The sequence below is a fragment of the Pundamilia nyererei genome, unplaced genomic scaffold, assembly GCF_000239375.1.
Source record: "Pundamilia nyererei isolate P.nyererei 1_Seehausen unplaced genomic scaffold, PunNye1.0 scaffold00236, whole genome shotgun sequence".
In the NCBI taxonomy this organism is placed as follows: domain Eukaryota; kingdom Metazoa; phylum Chordata; class Actinopteri; order Cichliformes; family Cichlidae; genus Pundamilia; species Pundamilia nyererei.
In genome coordinates this window covers 524,111-541,530 of record NW_005187637.1, presented here as the reverse complement: position 1 = coordinate 541,530, position 17,420 = coordinate 524,111, and the positions used below count along the sequence as shown (strand labels likewise).

The window sequence follows — 17,420 nt, the reverse complement described above, 5'->3', positions numbered from 1 at the left end:
AACACCTGCACTAACAAACTCTTTCGTTTCACTTCTCATTTTATGGCACCTGAAACGTGACCAACATTGCTTGTTTAAACTACTAAGACCCGAACTCTTTCATGGCATGCATTTTAAATTTCTCTTTGATATTTGGGCATATTGGGACCCGATGAATGTAAAAACAAAGAAATAACAGATTTTTCCTTTTTTTCTTTTTTACCTGAATTTTGTTTTTAAGAGAAATGAGAGCCTCATATGAAGATATTCGTTTAAAATTTCAATCGAACAGTATAATGTCCTCATAAGTGGATATCAGGCCCTTGTAGAACAAAATTGACTATTTTGGTTTAAATAACCCAAAATTGATGTCCACATATGTGGACGCCAGGTCCTAGGAGGTTAAGAGAGATATGCAAACCATGCAGATGCATATATACATTTGTCTATTACCAGAGTAAATGCCCTCCTTTGCAGTTTAAACAAAATGATACTAGCTAGATATGTAACTTGTTTGATTTATGTATTTATTTTATGTATTTATTCATGTAACATTATAAAATTGTGGCTTTATTGCAGCTACAGTATTACATCAAACTACCCTCCAGAGGTCTTGTAGGAATCTAGAAGCTTACATGGAAACCTTCGTGTTTTCTTTGCTGTGGGTTGCTAAATCATGCAGCAGACGTTTACTTCACGATTAATCCTGTCTAGCAAGTCTGTCACTCAAGCTCCTGCTCGGTGATGTGCTGCCGGAACTCAAATGAACAAACAACTTATTATATGAAGTTCATAAAACAGGCGACAAATACAGAAAAAAGAAATTTCTGCGATTGAAGAGATACTTTGTCAAAGTAATTATTTTGTCAAGCAGTCTGTTTTTTATTCAAAACATATTCTTATAATGCAAACAGTGCCGCAGGCTAATGCCACCTTAAAATACTTAAGAAGGGAAAACAGCTTCAGGGAATAACTAAAACCGAGCAAACACTTCTTCAAAGGTCAATCACTTTTGTCTGTAGATCCAGACGAGATGTCACGTTTCTGTTTAAACTCACTTTGCATAATGTTCACCGTTGAAGTTCATAAAACTTCTGCAATAAATATAAGACATGGGAAAGTACCACAGACACGGTTTTCTTGTTCTAATGCTCTGAGATTTTGAGGTAACCACTGCACTACATGTTTTCCGTTGGATAATTTGAATAATACTGGCTTTATCTGTTTCTGTCTCATTGAGTCCCCCAGCCAAGTCTTACCATTGATGTTCATTTTTCGTTTCCGTTCATTAAATAACAAGCATAGTGAAAAACACAATGGGGAAAAAATACAACAACAACAACAACAAAAAAGGCCAAAATGTTAATTATTCTTCACTTTTAAAATGCAGGAGGTAGTATGTGTGCAAAAAACACACTTGTAGACACAGCTGTAGAAGTAGCCCCAGTCATAAATAGGAGTTATTACTACAAAAAGCTATCAAACCCACTAAATGCCAAAAAGATAAACACATGAATGCAGTTACTTTCTAATTAGTGAAGCACATTTTACATTTGCAGTAAAAGTGGAAATCCGATGAAAGCTTTGGCTTAATGTCTGTGTTTAGAAAATCCTATGCAAATTTGACGGTTTTTTGTAAACAGCAGTCACGCAGTTTGTCACCTGTGCTGTCACAACACTTTGAAACATTAAATGTGTTCATGAAAAAAGTGGGGTATTATTTGCAACAAGATTTTCATAGTGGTTAGCATATTCGTGCAGATAAGACAGGTGTTCACTAGGGCTCCAGTCACGAAAGCAATATAAAGAACCCTCTGTCAGAGGCTAAATGCTGTGCAAAGGACAGAGTGTTTACCTCTTCTTAACATGCAAAACATCTTGTGGCATACTGGACACAGCAGAGCTCGGTAATGAATAGTTCGTACAGAGTGAGGGTTTCAGGAGTTTGTAATGGAACACCGGCTCCCGTGTCTCGTGTTTCCAGCAAAACAAAAAACAAAAAACCCCACTTCTGTCACTTTGAAACTTGAGATTAAAACTTCTCTGCTTTCCACGGTAGTGGTAGTGTTTCTCCCGTGTAGAAACACATACACCTGCACAGTTCAGGGTCTGGCAGATAAAGGCCACTTCAGACTGCTCTCAGGCTTATGTAATGTCTTTTTCATCGAGGATATTTTCTTGATTGCACTTTATTTCGTTGTGTCTGAGGCACGAGCGTCTGCAGCCTCTGAGATAGCTTCTGTGCCAGCCATATTGCCAGCACTTTAGAAAGGACTCTGGGCCAGCAGTGCCACCTAAATTCAACACTTCTTGTCATCTCTCCCAGCTCCCCTATTAAACCCCTGAAATCCTGGGGTAAGCAGTACTGACGGACCTCCCTGAAGGCTTTTGGGATATCCTTGCTGTGGCCGAGGCCCTGGAAATAGATAAGAACAACTTCTTGATTTTTGTGCTCCTGCAGCACCCTTTTTAAGCGCGCCAGCACAGCTGTGAACATTGGCTCTATCAATGCAGAGGCCTCCTTTTGTCGGTACGAGTCTTTATCGTCACATAATTTAGCACCATCTTTTTTTCCAACAGCTTTTTCTTTTTTAAATTTTCCTACTTTTCTTCCATTCTGCTTCACATCCTCTTCCAGCTCTGCCTTGGTTTTCTCATGTTTCGTGTGTGCATTTCTGCAGTCTACCTCTTTTCTTTCACTCTGATCTGTGCTTGCCCTCTCTATTGTCCACTTCTGATAGGTTTTCTTGGCTTCAGGACTCCAAATTACAAGCACTTTTCCTTGCTCCTTGCAGACAGCATCCCACTGGCCATACAGCCAGGGAAGTGGGCCCAGATCTGCCACACCAGGCCCCGACTCATCCTGGCTTTGAGAGTTTTGGGCCCACAGAGGTGTGCGTACTGTGGCACCTAGCTCCTCCTGAAGAATTGAGCCTAATGCACACACAGCAGAGATATGGTCCGACTGACCTGATGAACACACCAGCAGCAGTGGCTTCTGAATATACAGCCAACCTAAATTTATCGGAAAAGACAAGGGGGGGGAGAGCATGTCCTTTATGTGTTTTAGTTGCTCCTTTAAGACCAACAGTGAAGCTAAAATAACAGAAATGAATTGAAATAATTCATAATTCAATAATAATAATAATTCAATAATTCAAGGCAGAGTAGTCATTCAATTTAAATTAGCCTGTGCCTTGAAACTGTAAATGGTTTCCATAAATGAACTAACCTGCAGCTCCCCTCTTTGTAGCACGGTGGATAAAAATTCCAAACGACGCAACTACAAACACAAATATCAGAACTGCCACCGCATACAAGCCGCGTCTATTGTGGGTGTCTGTAAGAAAAACAGGAAAGAATAAATAAAACAGATAATGGTGAATGTATTTACTTTGTAGGAGTTGTGTGTGTGTATGAACATTCAGATGCACCAACTTATGCTGGCAGATTCAGGTTTGTGAGCACACTTACAGTCCGGGCAGAAAATTCTTCTTCCATGACGAACAGGATCCGACTGCCACACCTGAACAACAGCACGAAAATATAGATGATAAAATGCATAAAATCCAGAAATACATACATGTATGTGTGTATGTATATTTACCTGGACGCAAGGATTTTTAGAATAAAAGTGAAGAGGCAAATTTATTATTTTTTCACTTCTGTTTCCTTCCTATAAAATAGAGAACATATGCACACATGTTCACATTTTTGTCCTTTAGCATGAATTTTTCCTTGTTTTTTAATCTGTATTAAAAATGCACATTTTTTTTACCAACCATTGTAACTGAATGTGCTTTCCCTACAGCTGTGCATTCCCTCTCAGTAAGGACACAGAGTTGGCTTGAAAACGTTGCTGGAGAAAAAGAGTTGACATGTACCATTATCATCTGCCTTCCAGGTCCAATAGAGACCTCCCAAGAAGGCGTATCTGTGGGGGACAAAAAGGAAGACTGAGTGCATAAGGGAAAAGCACACAAACAACCTGAGACTTATTAGAGCTGTTAGTAGAATTCCTCCATCCCACATCCACCCACTCACCTGCTGTAAAAGGGCAAGAGATGTTGCGTATTCCTTGTACAGAAAGCTGTAAAAACGAATTAACATCTGTGAATAAACGGCAGGTAGCGGTAGTTTCCAATCAACGCATCTAGGTGCTTCTCACCTGCACACACATCTGAGGGTGTTTGTCCACTGCAGTAGTGTCATATTTCTGTTAAAAAGTCAAAATTGGTGTTTAAAAAACAAACAAACAAAAATGTTTTTTTTCCACAAATATTCATCATGGATGCTGCTATGCTTACAAGACTGTCTTTCTTCTCCAGGGTGGAGTTAAGCACAGGCGTGCAGAGGTGTTTGTGCTGCATCCAGCAGAGGGAGGCAGAGATGTTCAGCTGGCTGGCTGGGCACAGTGTGCACAGCGTAAAACCGTCCGTGAAGAAAGTGATTTTAGAGGAGGAAAACGCATCTCTGGCATCTGTTGAGGCGATGTTAACGCAAAAAACATTAGAACAACATGCCAATAACATTCCCGGGATGCAAACGTTGGCCAACCTGTATCACTGGATCACAATAAACACCACCAAACAGACATCCATGAATGCACAGATGTATGTGAACATATGCATTTTAAGGGTCAGTTTTAGACAACGAGACAGACAAAAATAATAACAAAAAAAATGAACACCTTCTTGTTCATCGTCATGAAGAGACTTTTAATTTTGCATTTGCATTTGCAAGAGTCTCTTGTTCCATAACTATAAACCTACAACTTAATAACAACACTAAAAGAATGAAGAAATAGACCAGGATTGTTCAGTTTGGTTAAGACTAGAAATTTGGGGGTTTCTTACTTCCGGGCCTCTTATAGAGTCTTTTACCCTCTGGCCTGTGTTTGCCTTTTATGTTTGGTGTTATTGTACAGCACTTTATTGCTGTTTTTAAAAGTGCTTTATAACTCATTTGGGACGGCTGTGGCTCAGTAGGTGGAACAGGCTGTGGAAAGTCAGTGTATTGAACTCTGGCTCCTCCAACCTTCATGTCTAAGTAGCTCTGGGCAAGATACTGAACGGCAAGTTTCTCCCGACGCATCCATCAGAGGGTGACTGCATGAATATTAGTTTAAAAGTGCTTAGACATAGAAAACAAAAGGCACTTGCATTAATGGGTGAATGAGGCTTGTAGTAAGTGCTTCAAGTGCTCAACCTGAGTAGAAAAAGCTTTATATAAGTACCATGAAACGTGTTAAATCCTGTTATCATATTAATACAAAAATGCGTCTTGTATCTGCGTAGCAGGCTTATCAATAATGGAGTCACAGCTGCTCTGCTGGATAACTTCTGTAACAATATTATCTCTTAAAAGGATACAGCAACATAATTCTTTTGTATTATCTTACGTAAACAAACAAACAAAGAAGTCCCCATAACAGCACATATTGAAACTTGTATTAACCTCCCAGAGTGTTATGTACACCTGTTTAACTGCTTGTTAATGCAAATATCTGATCATCCAATCACATGGCAGTAATTCAGCGTATTTATGCATGCAGACAGGGTCAAAACAACTTTCTACAACAGCTGATCTACCGGGATTTTCCCGACGCAATCATCTGGAAGGTTTACAGAGCATGGTGTAAACAAGAGAATATATCTAGGGAGTGGCAGAGCTCTGGGTGAAAATGCCTTGTTGATGCCAGCGGTCAGAGGAGAAAGGCCAGACTGCTTCAAGCCTGCGGGAATACAATAAGTAACTGAAATACCACTGTTACAACCAAAGCATGCCAAGGAGCATCTCTGAATGCAAAACACATCTAGATGTGAAGCTGATGGGCTACAGCAGCTAAGAACAAAAAACTGGACAACAGAATGGCAGACAAATGTTGCCTGATCTGATGAGTTTCGATTTGTGCTGTGACCTTTGGGTCACAGTCAGAATTTGAGTGTAATGGTGTGAAGCCCCTTTTACTGGGACACTTTGGGCCCCTTAGTATCAGCTGAGCATCATTGAAACATCACAATCTACCTGAGTATTGTTGCTGACAACGTCCACCCTTTTATGTCCACACTGTACCCATCTTCTGATGGCTGCTTCCAACAGGAAACGCATCATGTCGCAAAGCTCAGATCATAAGTTCAATCAGTTAATTAAGTGGGCAATTACGTGTATTTGTCATACGGATAAAAATGAATCTCTTTAATATGTATTCAATCTAAATGAATGAAACACAACCACTTTAGAGAACACAACCACTGCAACTGCAACAAAAAGTTGGCAGCACTTTCTGGTAATGCAATAAAACTTCCTTGAACACAACAATGGAAGAGGATGGGAGTAACTGACACAGATGTGCTTACGGAAATCTGCAACATCGTACGCTGCAGAATCCTGCATTACAAGAGTCAGTTTGTTTTGTTTTACTGTGATAGGCCTGTTTGTTGTAACAAAACTTGCATTGTAGCTTGTGTGAGGTTTGCATTTTTTGGCATTGTGAAAGATTGTAAGACAAGGGGAATGATGAAGAGCCTTGTATTTATCAAGTATTTCACAGATAAGCACTTTAAAAGCTGTAGAGCGCTCCTTTTCCTAAGCTTCTTGTTGTTGGAGAAACCGTGGCTTCCAAAAAGCCGGCCATTAACACATATTTTGGACGTGTCCAAAACTGAACACATTACTATTATTTGCAGAATTAGTTGCTTTATTAAGGACAAATAATAACATATTTCTTTTTTGTTTTGTACAATTATGAATTTCTAAATTCTCCATCTGCAAGTTTACAAAATAACGACCTACTTTGATTCTTGATAAGTTTAATGGACAGGAAAGCAAATACAAAGAAATGGCTTAAGCCAGAAGTCCTAGCTTTAGAGGACTGGCATATCCTCGTGAGAGCCAGAAGAAAAAATGTTTGGATATTTATTTATTATTTCATTAATTCAAATTTAAATGTTACATCTTTCAATTTTTCCTCAAAATTGTTTGTTTGTTTTCTGGGTTTTTTGTTGTTGTTTGATCACAGAATGATGTGATGCATTGTTTCCAATTAGTTTTGCTAAAAAAGTTTTACTTTATGAAAATTAAAAGAGTTAGATGACAGAAACACGTCTGATTACTAAGACATCATATTAACAAATAACTTGTCAGAGTCTAGCTTCTTTTTTTTAACTCCATTCTGCAGACCCAACTCTCACATAAACCTGTTTTGTGAGGTCATGGCTCCCCACTATTAACAATGACCATGGATGGTATGATAGTCAAGGACTGTTTTAGTGCAATTGGACCTTGTCTATATTCCATATTGAACTCTTCCTTGCTTTCCGGTTATGTACCATCAGCTTTTAAACATGCTATAATCCAACCTGTTCTTAAAAAAAGTAACCTCGATCAAAATGATTATGCCAACTATAGGCCGATTTCTAAGCTTCCCTTCGTGGCCAAAATTCTTGAGAAGGTAGTTCTGCTTCAACTTCAGACCTACCTGGATGAGAATAACAATAATGATAAATTTCAATGGGCCTTCAAACAACATCACAGCACTGAATCAGCGCTGCTCCGAGTTTTTAATGACCTTTTATTAATGGCTGACAATGGACACCCCTCTGTCCTAGTGCTATTGGATCTTTCATCGGCATTTGACATGGTTGACCATAACATACTATTGGCGAGACTAGAGCACACTGTAGGCATCAAGGGCGCTGCCTTGGATTGGTTTAAATCTTACCTCTCCAATTGGCTCTCTTCGGTTCACTTGGCCACCTCGTCTTCTTCCGCTGTACCTGTTTGCTGTGGTGTCCCCCAGGGATCTGTGTTAGGCCCTACCCTGTTCTCATTATATATGCTTCCTTTAAGTGCTATCTTTGAGAAATACCACATTGCTTTTCATTATTATGCCGATGACATCCAGATCTATTTTGAGTTAAATGATGATCTAGCTCTGTCCTTGAGTAGCTTTCGAGAGTGCATGTGTGAGGTCAAGCAATGGCTTCTGGCAAATACTCTTATCCTTAATGATAAGAAAACTGAAATTATGATCTTTGGTAGTGACGCTCTCCGTGCCAAACTTCGTGATGCCTTTGGTTTTCTCACTAGCTCTTTCTCTGACACTGTTAGGAATCTGGGTGTGCTACTTGACAGCTCATTTAAACTTGATAAACAAGTATCTGCTGTCGTCAGATCCAGTTTTTACCAACTTCGCCTTATTTCTAAGGCTAAACACTATATCCCGCACAATGACCTGGAAAAGCTCATCCATGCCTTTGTAACGTCAAGGCTAGATTATTGTAATTCACTTTATTTTGGTCTCCACTCTACCCTTCTACATAGATTACAGACAGTCCAGAATGCCGCTGCACGCATTCTAACTAAAACTAAGAAGTTTGCTCACATCACTCCCGTCCTTGCTGATCTGCACTGGTTGCCTGTGAAATTTCGTATTCAATTTAAAATTCTGTTGCTTACTTTTAAAATTACTAATAACACAGGACCAAGCTATCTTAAGGAACTCTTAAACTCATATGCTCCTGCGAGGGCTTTAAGATCATCCTCACAGTTATTGTTGGTTCAGCCCAGATCTCGTTTGAAGTCTAGAGGTGATCGAGCGTTTGCTCTAGCTGCACCTGAGCTGTGGAACAATCTCCCGATTGGCATCCGGGCGTCTGATTCTATTCAATCTTTTAAATCACGGCTTAAAACATATCTGTTTAAACTTGCTTTTTCTACCAGTTAAATCCTGGCCTTGTTTGCAGTGAGTTATTCTATTAATTTTTCTGTTTGTCTTGCGTTGTCTATGTTCTCTATCACTGTGTTTGATGGTACAGCTTTACTTTGCTATAGCTATGTGCTATAGTTTACTCTTATTAGTGGTTTTTACCTGTGAACATAATTCCACACTTATATGATTCTGATGTTATAGTGTTAATTGTTTTATTGTTTTATTCTTTTATGTAAAGCACTTTGGCATGCCCTTGGCTTTTAAATGTGCTCTATAAATAAAGATTGTTGTTGTTGTTGTTGTTGATAGAGGGCTGAGTGACGCAGACAGGATTTTACTCAGAAATGTGGAAGTGGAGTCACACTGAGTGCTGTGAGGATGTGAGGTGGAGGAGGGCCACACATCAGAGAGAGAGAGTTCAGAGGAGGACGTACTACCAGGTCTTAGGGAGTTCGAGAAGGGGCAAAATGACGACACCCTAATAGTTATTCAAAAAGTCAATTTTGGATAAGAAGTATTGGGTAAGCTCGGGCTCTGAAGTTATGGGATTTGGTTTCTCAATTGCCATGAAACTGTGACGGGACTCATTTTTGCATGCCAGCCTTTGAGTTCTCATTTCCCTGAGGGCTTTATTCTCTTTGACTTGTTACTTTATTAAACTGCCTTATCTTGAAGAATCTGTGTCACTACTGAATCAGCTATAACTAGGAACCAGTAAATTCAGGTCCTAAGTTATCTGAATCATGCTGTGAACACAGACACGCAGAAGAATGTTTCGCTTGTGCGCAGTTTTAATGCTGTCTTCAGACAGAAGTGCGTCCCTCTGGCTTGTGTGCAGTTTTTTTTTACTTTCCCTAAAACCTGGTTACTTACTTATAGTTTAATGTAATCGGAGGACCATCTGCTTGGTGTTGTCCTGTTTTCACATTTTGCGTTTTAAAAAAGAATTCAATTCAAAAGTTTCTTGTGTCCCTTTCTAAACATCACAACGCCTAAAAACGTTCTCAGTCACACTCACCCATGACTCCCGTCTCTTTAATGGGGCACTTTTTACGCCGCGTTGCGTCGGTGTGGGTGTAATATGCCTGCCAATGCAAACAAGACCTGGTGTAAGAAAGAATACTGACAACATAAAATACTGCTCCACTGAAGATTACACTCAGCTCACCTCTATGCACACACAGGGCAGCAGGTAAGAGATGTTGAGAACAGCTGACTGGGACGTATCAATCTGTAAAGCACACACAAACACATTACAAAACAAATCGCGCCGACTTTTCAACACAAGCTGGTCAAGGCAGCTCACTCTCTTATGGAATATTTACGTTTGAGTCCACTTTGAGTCCTCGGCCTTGCCCCAGTGTGAGATGTTCTCTGTGATTTTAGGTTACTTTCTAGGGACTCCTGTATGGTTTAACTCTGGCCTGTTTGTTTCTTATATTTGGTGTTACTGTACAATTTTTTGGTCAGTCCTATTGCTGTTTTTTAAAAAGTGAGTATTGCGGGAATTCAACTGTATTTTTTTTATGTTTCCATTTAATTTTTTTTTTCTTTTTAAACATATTTTAAGACGTTTGCAGAGCTGTAAAAACAAGAGCAACGTGCAGGCCAATAATTTGCCCACTTGAAACCCATTTTAATATACTTTACCTCATTTGGAGTGTAACTAGTTTTAATTTATGTGAATATAGCGCATCTGTAGTTTTCATTGGATTGTTAACTTATTTAATTTAAATGTTTAGTAGTAAATATCAAGTGAAAAAAGATTTTAATCACCAGTGTATGTTGTTTTCAAACAATAATACTTATTTGAGCACATTGTACATGTATTCAATATGTTATGTATTTAAACAGTTATAACCTGTTAAACGTAACCTACGTAACAACACCATAATAACTATACTTACGATTAACTATACTCAAAAAGTAACCCATCCTGACACATTATTGTCATGTGAAATAGCTTTATAGAGCATTATCACCACTTTGACCTTTAGATAAATATATTGACCTTGAAAGAGACGTAAAATGTCAAATGTGGTCCTTTCTATATTTTGACAATACACACCACATTTGTAAGAGTAATAGTTTCTAAGTTATATTCTTTTTTGCCCATTTTCAACCAATCGGTCATTTGGTTGACCTTGTGGACGTAACCCAAATTTTGTTGGATTGTTAACATCAGAATTATTTAAAAACTTTTCGAGCCATCGTGTTCACAGACAGAATGACACACGAGTGTGCAAACACTACCAAAAACAAGGTAATAAGTAAACTTGCCCGTAATACTCACTTTCAGGGGATTGGTCTCGCCATCGCATTTCCATTCATTTTCGTAACAGTGTCTGACATAGACCTCCTCAGTGTTCATGGTAACAGTAAAAGATTCATTCTTCGTGGTGACGTTGATGGATTTTCTCTTCATAGCAACAGTGATAGATTTAGATGACGTATCCACAGACAGATCGAAGTCTGGGCTTTCTGTCACACACAAAACAAGCCACAGAATATTTGAAAAACTGGAGGCACATGAGTGTGTGCAGATGAACAACTCAAAGACAACAAATGTGTATCGTAGAACTATTTGGATAATCTTTCCATTGTTTTGATAATGAGCACAAGTTAAAAATTGGTGCACCGGTGATGTTGAGTCACTAAGTGTTTTTGATGACTATGGAAATTATGTGATTTACATGAAGCCACCAACCTAAATCTATATGTTCACTGCTCTGTTCACAACCACAATTAAAATATCAAATGACACCATGTTGTCTGGAAACAATCAGTTTATTTATCCAGTAGAGAAATGCACAGATTGTATTTCAGATTCCAGATCATCTTTACCTTCTACTCTGTAAGTGACATTGCAACTTAGTGACTTTGTGCTGTAGAGCACAGAAACAATGTTTCCAGTGTTCGCCTTGACACAGTCATATTCAAGCACCCACTGCAAATGAAAAAACAAAACAAAAAACAGCCACAATCAGGTTATATTTATCTATAAAACTATGCTTAATATTTTAGCAGTTCAAAGGAAAAAAGCCATCTTACCATGGGACGACTGGTATTTCTCTCTGGTAATTGCGGTATGTTACAGTTGCAACAGCTGAACTTTTCACCTTTACGTGTTTTATTCTCACGCTGAGATGGAGAGAATGAGAGATGATACCACTGTACCTGTTAACATCATGAACTGCATAGTCATACTGACATTTCTCACTCTTCGGTGCAGCTGCAAAGGTAACACCAACCTGTATTTTCAGTGGCAGTATTTTCAGGGTAGGCTTAAGTGTCTTCTTAATTGGACTGAGAATTTTAAGCTTCGGGCTCTTGTTAAAATCTGGAAGAAAACAACTTTGTCAGTTGTGCCACATAACAGTTTTATAGGTGGTGACATACATCCACATGTGTGTTTGAAGTGGATATGTGAACTTTGAAGGCATGGTTGCACTCCGTACCCTCAGCTTTCAACCAGACATAAACAGAAACACATTCAGAGTAAGCCTTCCCAGTGATAGTAGAACTTATCATTTCCACAGGGCATCTTTCATCAACATGATCTGTGCAGGGACAGAAGAGTGTTAGGACGGCTATCACACGCTTTCAAAATGAGAAAAGTCAAAGAAATTAAATAACTTACCTTTTGGGTTTCCAATCTAAAGTAAGGAGAACAAAGATAAAAAAAATATATGTTTAGGAAATATTAAGAAATAAGGAAGAACATTTAGACATTTATGTCATTTTAAAAAGAAAAATGGCCCACTGGATATCTGTGAGGGCACTGTTAGTGCTATAATAAGCGATATACAGGTTTGGGGGCAACATATGCTGCCATCCAGACCAATGAAAGTCTCAGTCAGCTTAATTTAAACCACATTAATCAGGTATCGCACATAAAAGCGTGACTCCGATATAAAGAGTCAAAGATGTGAGCAAAAAAGTCCCCCATTTTTGATCAGTCACAGCAAGAAACTGTTGGTCTCTGGGGAGGATTCTTTGTCTTGGTTTTTTTTTGATTGGCGTGTGTTTTCATTGTTATAAATTTAATAAGTCATTCAAATGATTCTTAAATCATTGTGTTCTGATTTAATTTACATTTCCTCTCTGTAAACACAGTTGCGCAACTTGAACCGATGTTCAAACATACAAAATAAAAGCAAAAGATTAAAGTACACTCATTAATTTGACTGGAAATAATAATAATACACTCTCATTTAGCGTTTACAGTCATTTCACGCAAATAAATCCTGCTCGTTTCGCTTTTGTAGTGCGCTCTGTGTTTAACTTACCCGACACGTTGTGGTATCTTTTAGCATCACCGGAGACACTAAGAAGCAAAGAATTGTAAAGGCGGCGGGAAAATGTATTTTACGAATATAAAACATATTGAAGTTGAAATATTCGCGCAATAAAGGGCCAGTGCGTCGTGTCATCACGAAGCGGTCCGTTTTTTCTGCTCATCTGTTAGGTTTCCTGCTGTCTGGCGTCAGAGCGCCGTAGAGTTTCATGAAATCTGCCTGTGGGGTTATCAGCTGGAAAAAAAGGAGTCGGCTTGTTTTTTCTGTGTTGTCAAGCGCCACTAACTGGCAAATGACTAAAACCCGAAGGCGTTTGTTTGAAAAAATGTCAGTGTTTTTTCATGAATAATCTCTGCCACCGCAGCTCCGCCTCTCATTAAAGTCCCAGACCGCGGGGTGAGAAAAAAAGCGTTTAGTCTCACAGATGAATGGGGACACTTGAGATGATGCTCACTCTGAAATACAATACGCACAGAGCTGCTTGTAGTAATCCCGGCGTTATATCAAAATATATATTTAAGGATAATCCACTGCTTTCAGAAATTGATATGGAGAGTCGCCTCTGTTTTATCACTTTATATTAAATTGAATAAAAACAGTTTTTATGGCAACTAACAATTTGTAGTATCAAAGAAAATCCAGTCAACCTTAGAATTTAACGTAAAAACTTTAAAATACTATTTTTTTAAAAGTACAGTGGGAGACAGAGACTTCAAACAACTTCACTACTTTACATTAGACCTTAAACGTTTCTTTTTTCTAACTCTTATAGTTGGGGTTGGATCAAGTGAGCCTAAATCATCCCTCTCCATGTTGCATAAGCACTCCCATATTCTTTTTCTTTCCATTCCCCTATATTCATACAGCACTGCATGTCATAAGCTTTGGTCTACTCTCTCCTATGCCTCCTGCTTGTCTTTCTATGCACTCTTTGTCTCACTTCTCTTTCCTCTCACCTCCCAACAGGTCTCAGCAGTTGCCTGCTGCTCTCTGAGCCCGGTTCTATCACAGATATATTCCTATTAAAAGAGAGATCTTTCTCTCCACCATCACCAAGTGTTTTAGGAATTGCTGGGGCCTTCCTTTTAATATCACAGGACTTATATACTTTACAATACAAAGCACATTGAGACAACTATTGCTGTCAACTGCAGTAAGTAAAAATACTGAAAAAGCATCAAAGTTATGGGGGGTGGGGTGGGGGGTGGGGGTGAGTGGACAAGAGAGGAAAGAAGTGGACCACAGAGAATATTTATAGAGCGATGGAAGGCATGCAGAGGTGGTGTTGGTGCACAGCATCAGAGCCCATGGGGCACTTTTATATATGTATGTATATATAAGTAGAAAATGACAATGGTAAAAAAATAAACAAACCAGAAGAAGGAAGCAAAACCAAAATGACCCCTCTCATATTCTTCACCCTGCATTCCAATGGCTCCTCTCTGGGCGCCGCCTCCGCTGCATTTCCTGCAGGACTGAGAGGAGGAGAGCCACCTTTGTCCCCGAAGCCACTCTCCAGCCGATAAGACCATTTCCCACACCAGAAACTTCAACTACTCTACACTCTTTTTATACTGCCGACACTTTATTCACTTTTAGTCACTTAAAGTCATTTATTCACCTATTCAGATACTTTAATTTTAAAACTGTGTAATTTTAAAACTGTGTGTATACTGTATATTCTGTGTGTATTTAATATCTCACACTTATAGCCTGTTTATGCCCTGTCCTTATCTTCAACGTCATGCTGCTCTGTTGTATCTTAATTGCCCCTTGGGGATAAATAAAGTCTTTCTGATTCTGATTCTGAAAACATTAATGAGACATCAGTTTCTCTTCCATTGTAGTTCTCCGCCTGGCCGTAACAGTTACAAAAGTCTGTCCCTGCCTTTGATCATGGAGGTCCACGCCTGCAGGGTGCCTATTAAGACATAACCTACACAATAAAGGTAAAGGAACATGTGACTGAAAAGCACAAGGATAATAATGTGCAAACATTTAGAAGTCAGTGAGTACCACCTGGAATCCAAGCAAGTATCCACTCACTTATCCATTTCATCAAAATGGGGAGCGGGAACCTGGACACTATCCCAACAGTCCCAGAGGCGAGAGAGACGAGAGGCGGGCTACATCCTGGACAGGTTGCCAGTCTATTGCATGTGAGTCTAATCCGTTACTAAACTAATGAAAAGCTTATGTGGCAGCAGTAAGCAAACGGTGTGTCAAAATCTGATAGATCAATTCAAAGAACACCAGCTATGACAGACGCCCAAAGACCTGTGGCAGCTCTGAAGGAAGCCTCTGAGGGTCAGACTGGAGAAGCGGTGAATACAGCAGTTGACCTGGACCAACACTAATGACAGCTTTGTGGGAGAACAACGAGACAGACTACTCACATTGAAGTTTGGTCACATCTTAGTGTAAACACTTCAACCCAAAATAAATATAGTTTCTGCAGTATGATACATGGATGTGTACGTGAGCAAAGTATACAGCCAAAACAAAAAAAAGATTAAAAGAACAACATTTATGGAGCGGCAGAGTCATATGGACTTATTCCTTCAGGTTATGGTAAGAAAGTACCTTGATGTACAGATCTGATAGAGACATGCCCACATAAACTTACAATAGTTTGTTTACAAAGAAGCATCAGCTAAATCTTGATTTGGATGAGGTGCAATATTTCTTTACAAACGGGTCACTTTGGCATCAAGAGCTAGATGCTAAGCTACACATTCAAGGGTTTTCTTTGGTATTTCAGGTTGGCAGTTTGCTAAACAGTGAGGTAAATAATTATTTATTCCCCTGCTGAATTATCAAGTTTGATCACATCATATCAAGTTTGGTTCATTTTAATAAATAGAAACAGAAAATCAATCAAAAATCCAGAAAAAAACCCCCAACATTAAATATATGTTATAAATTGATTTGCAAGTCAGCCAATGGTGATCTTGGTGGCTGTCTTCCCAACTGCCTTTAGGTGATTAACACAAGATCTTGCATATAGCTCCAGACCAAATGATTCCACCACCTTCTCACCAAGCTTCTTGCTGATGGTCTTATGGCCCAGTTTAACCTTGTGCAGCTCTACAATCTTGTCCTTGACGTCCATTGACGGCTCTTTGGCCTGGAGAGATTGGAATGGGAGAAATTGATTCTTTGGATGGGTGCGATTTATACACACGAGTAAAGATCAGGAGTATCTTAGATTGACTGATTGATTGATATCACTGTGCTACGTCGGAGCACAGCCGATGCACGTGCACCAGAACTGTGGCTGAGTTGTAGGGCGTCAAATACTAATTTCACTCACTGACATGCAAATCTATCTACCGTAAAACTTTCGTGTAATGGTATATTTTTTTGAAATTTTTTGTATCCCATCTCACTCCACTAAAACAAAATCCACATTAAATTTTGACTGTTTATTTCTTGGGAAATGAGCAACCTTACAACTTCAGTAATGGATCAAATTACACCCTCCACTGTATATCGGAAGAACCTCTTTATGCCTCTGAGGGTGGCAATAAGAGTGTTTCAGTCCACCAATTTAGTAAAATGCTGCTAATGCCATGAGGAGCCGGATTCTTAATGAAAATTCCCTTAACTATCGGGCAGATGTGGCACAAGCATTCATTACTGGGTTCAAAGAATAATGTGTTTTGCTACCTTTTCATCTGGGGCCACAATATGGGCAATGCTTTTAAATTTCACAACAGCATTGGTTGTACTTTGTGTTTCTAAAGTATGATGGTGAAAAGGTAAGCATAATTATTTGCTCAGCTTAGACGTGCAGCATTACTGTTTAGCTGTCACTCTCTATGGTTTCACAAGCAGCCTCACAAGCTGTGGTCTACTTACAAAAAACCCCACAAACCTTAAAATAACTATCTTTAGTAGGTATGGATGCAAATGATCCTTCCTCACTGCTGTAGATTATCTCTTATCATGTTGACTGTTCAGATAAATACACCCAAAGATCAAATGCTCTAGATTAATCAGCGGTTGTGGTTTGTGGGTTAATTCGTCTTTTAAAATCTAAATTTATAATCATACTAAAACTATAGATGTGCTTAAAAAGACAAAATGCTGTAATTACAGTTAGAGCGGAAATCTAAGGGGGGTTAGAGTTCATAGAGAGAGAAAAAAAGGTTTCCACATCACTGTGAGGTCACCTCCCCTGTTAAGTGTGCTCTGCTGAAATGCTTGTGATGCTTATCAGTACTTTCCACTCACTTGCTCAGAGCCGGAAACAAGACGTCTTCAGAGAGGTGTGTCTTCTCAAATGCAAATCACAAGATATAAACTGTGTGGTGAGTGGGTTCTCAGAGTCGGGTGGGGAATCTTTACAATGTCTGGAAAGAGTGATTAAAAACTCTGACTTGGGTCGAGAAAAGTCACACTGGTTGTCGAGTGAACTCACATGACAA

At 39.1% G+C, this 17,420-nt stretch overlaps 1 protein-coding gene across 2 annotated transcripts; it reads right to left on the bottom strand.

Annotated features, from left to right (window-relative positions):
- Nucleotides 1-837: 837 nt before the first annotated feature.
- On the bottom strand, nt 838-13,278 carry LOC102208472 (interleukin-17 receptor C). Of its 2 annotated transcripts, none has more exons than XM_013914907.1 (17): nt 12,982-13,278; nt 12,333-12,348; nt 12,151-12,252; nt 11,944-12,032; nt 11,744-11,833; nt 11,537-11,639; nt 10,986-11,173; nt 9,861-9,923; nt 9,711-9,777; nt 4,287-4,459; nt 4,148-4,195; nt 4,024-4,069; nt 3,762-3,913; nt 3,587-3,655; nt 3,454-3,505; nt 3,212-3,319; nt 838-2,994 (listed from the first exon to the last, which is right to left on the bottom strand). In XM_013914907.1, the coding sequence occupies exons 1-17, from the start codon at nt 13,123-13,125 to the stop codon at nt 2,141-2,143; spliced, it is 2,364 nt and encodes a 787-aa protein (XP_013770361.1). In that variant the 5' UTR covers nt 13,126-13,278; the 3' UTR covers nt 838-2,140. The 2 variants fall into 2 exon arrangements, with proteins under 2 accessions (XP_013770361.1, XP_005749137.1); XM_005749080.1 differs by having other exon boundaries at nt 3,864-3,913.
- Nucleotides 13,279-17,420: the final 4,142 nt, after the last annotated feature.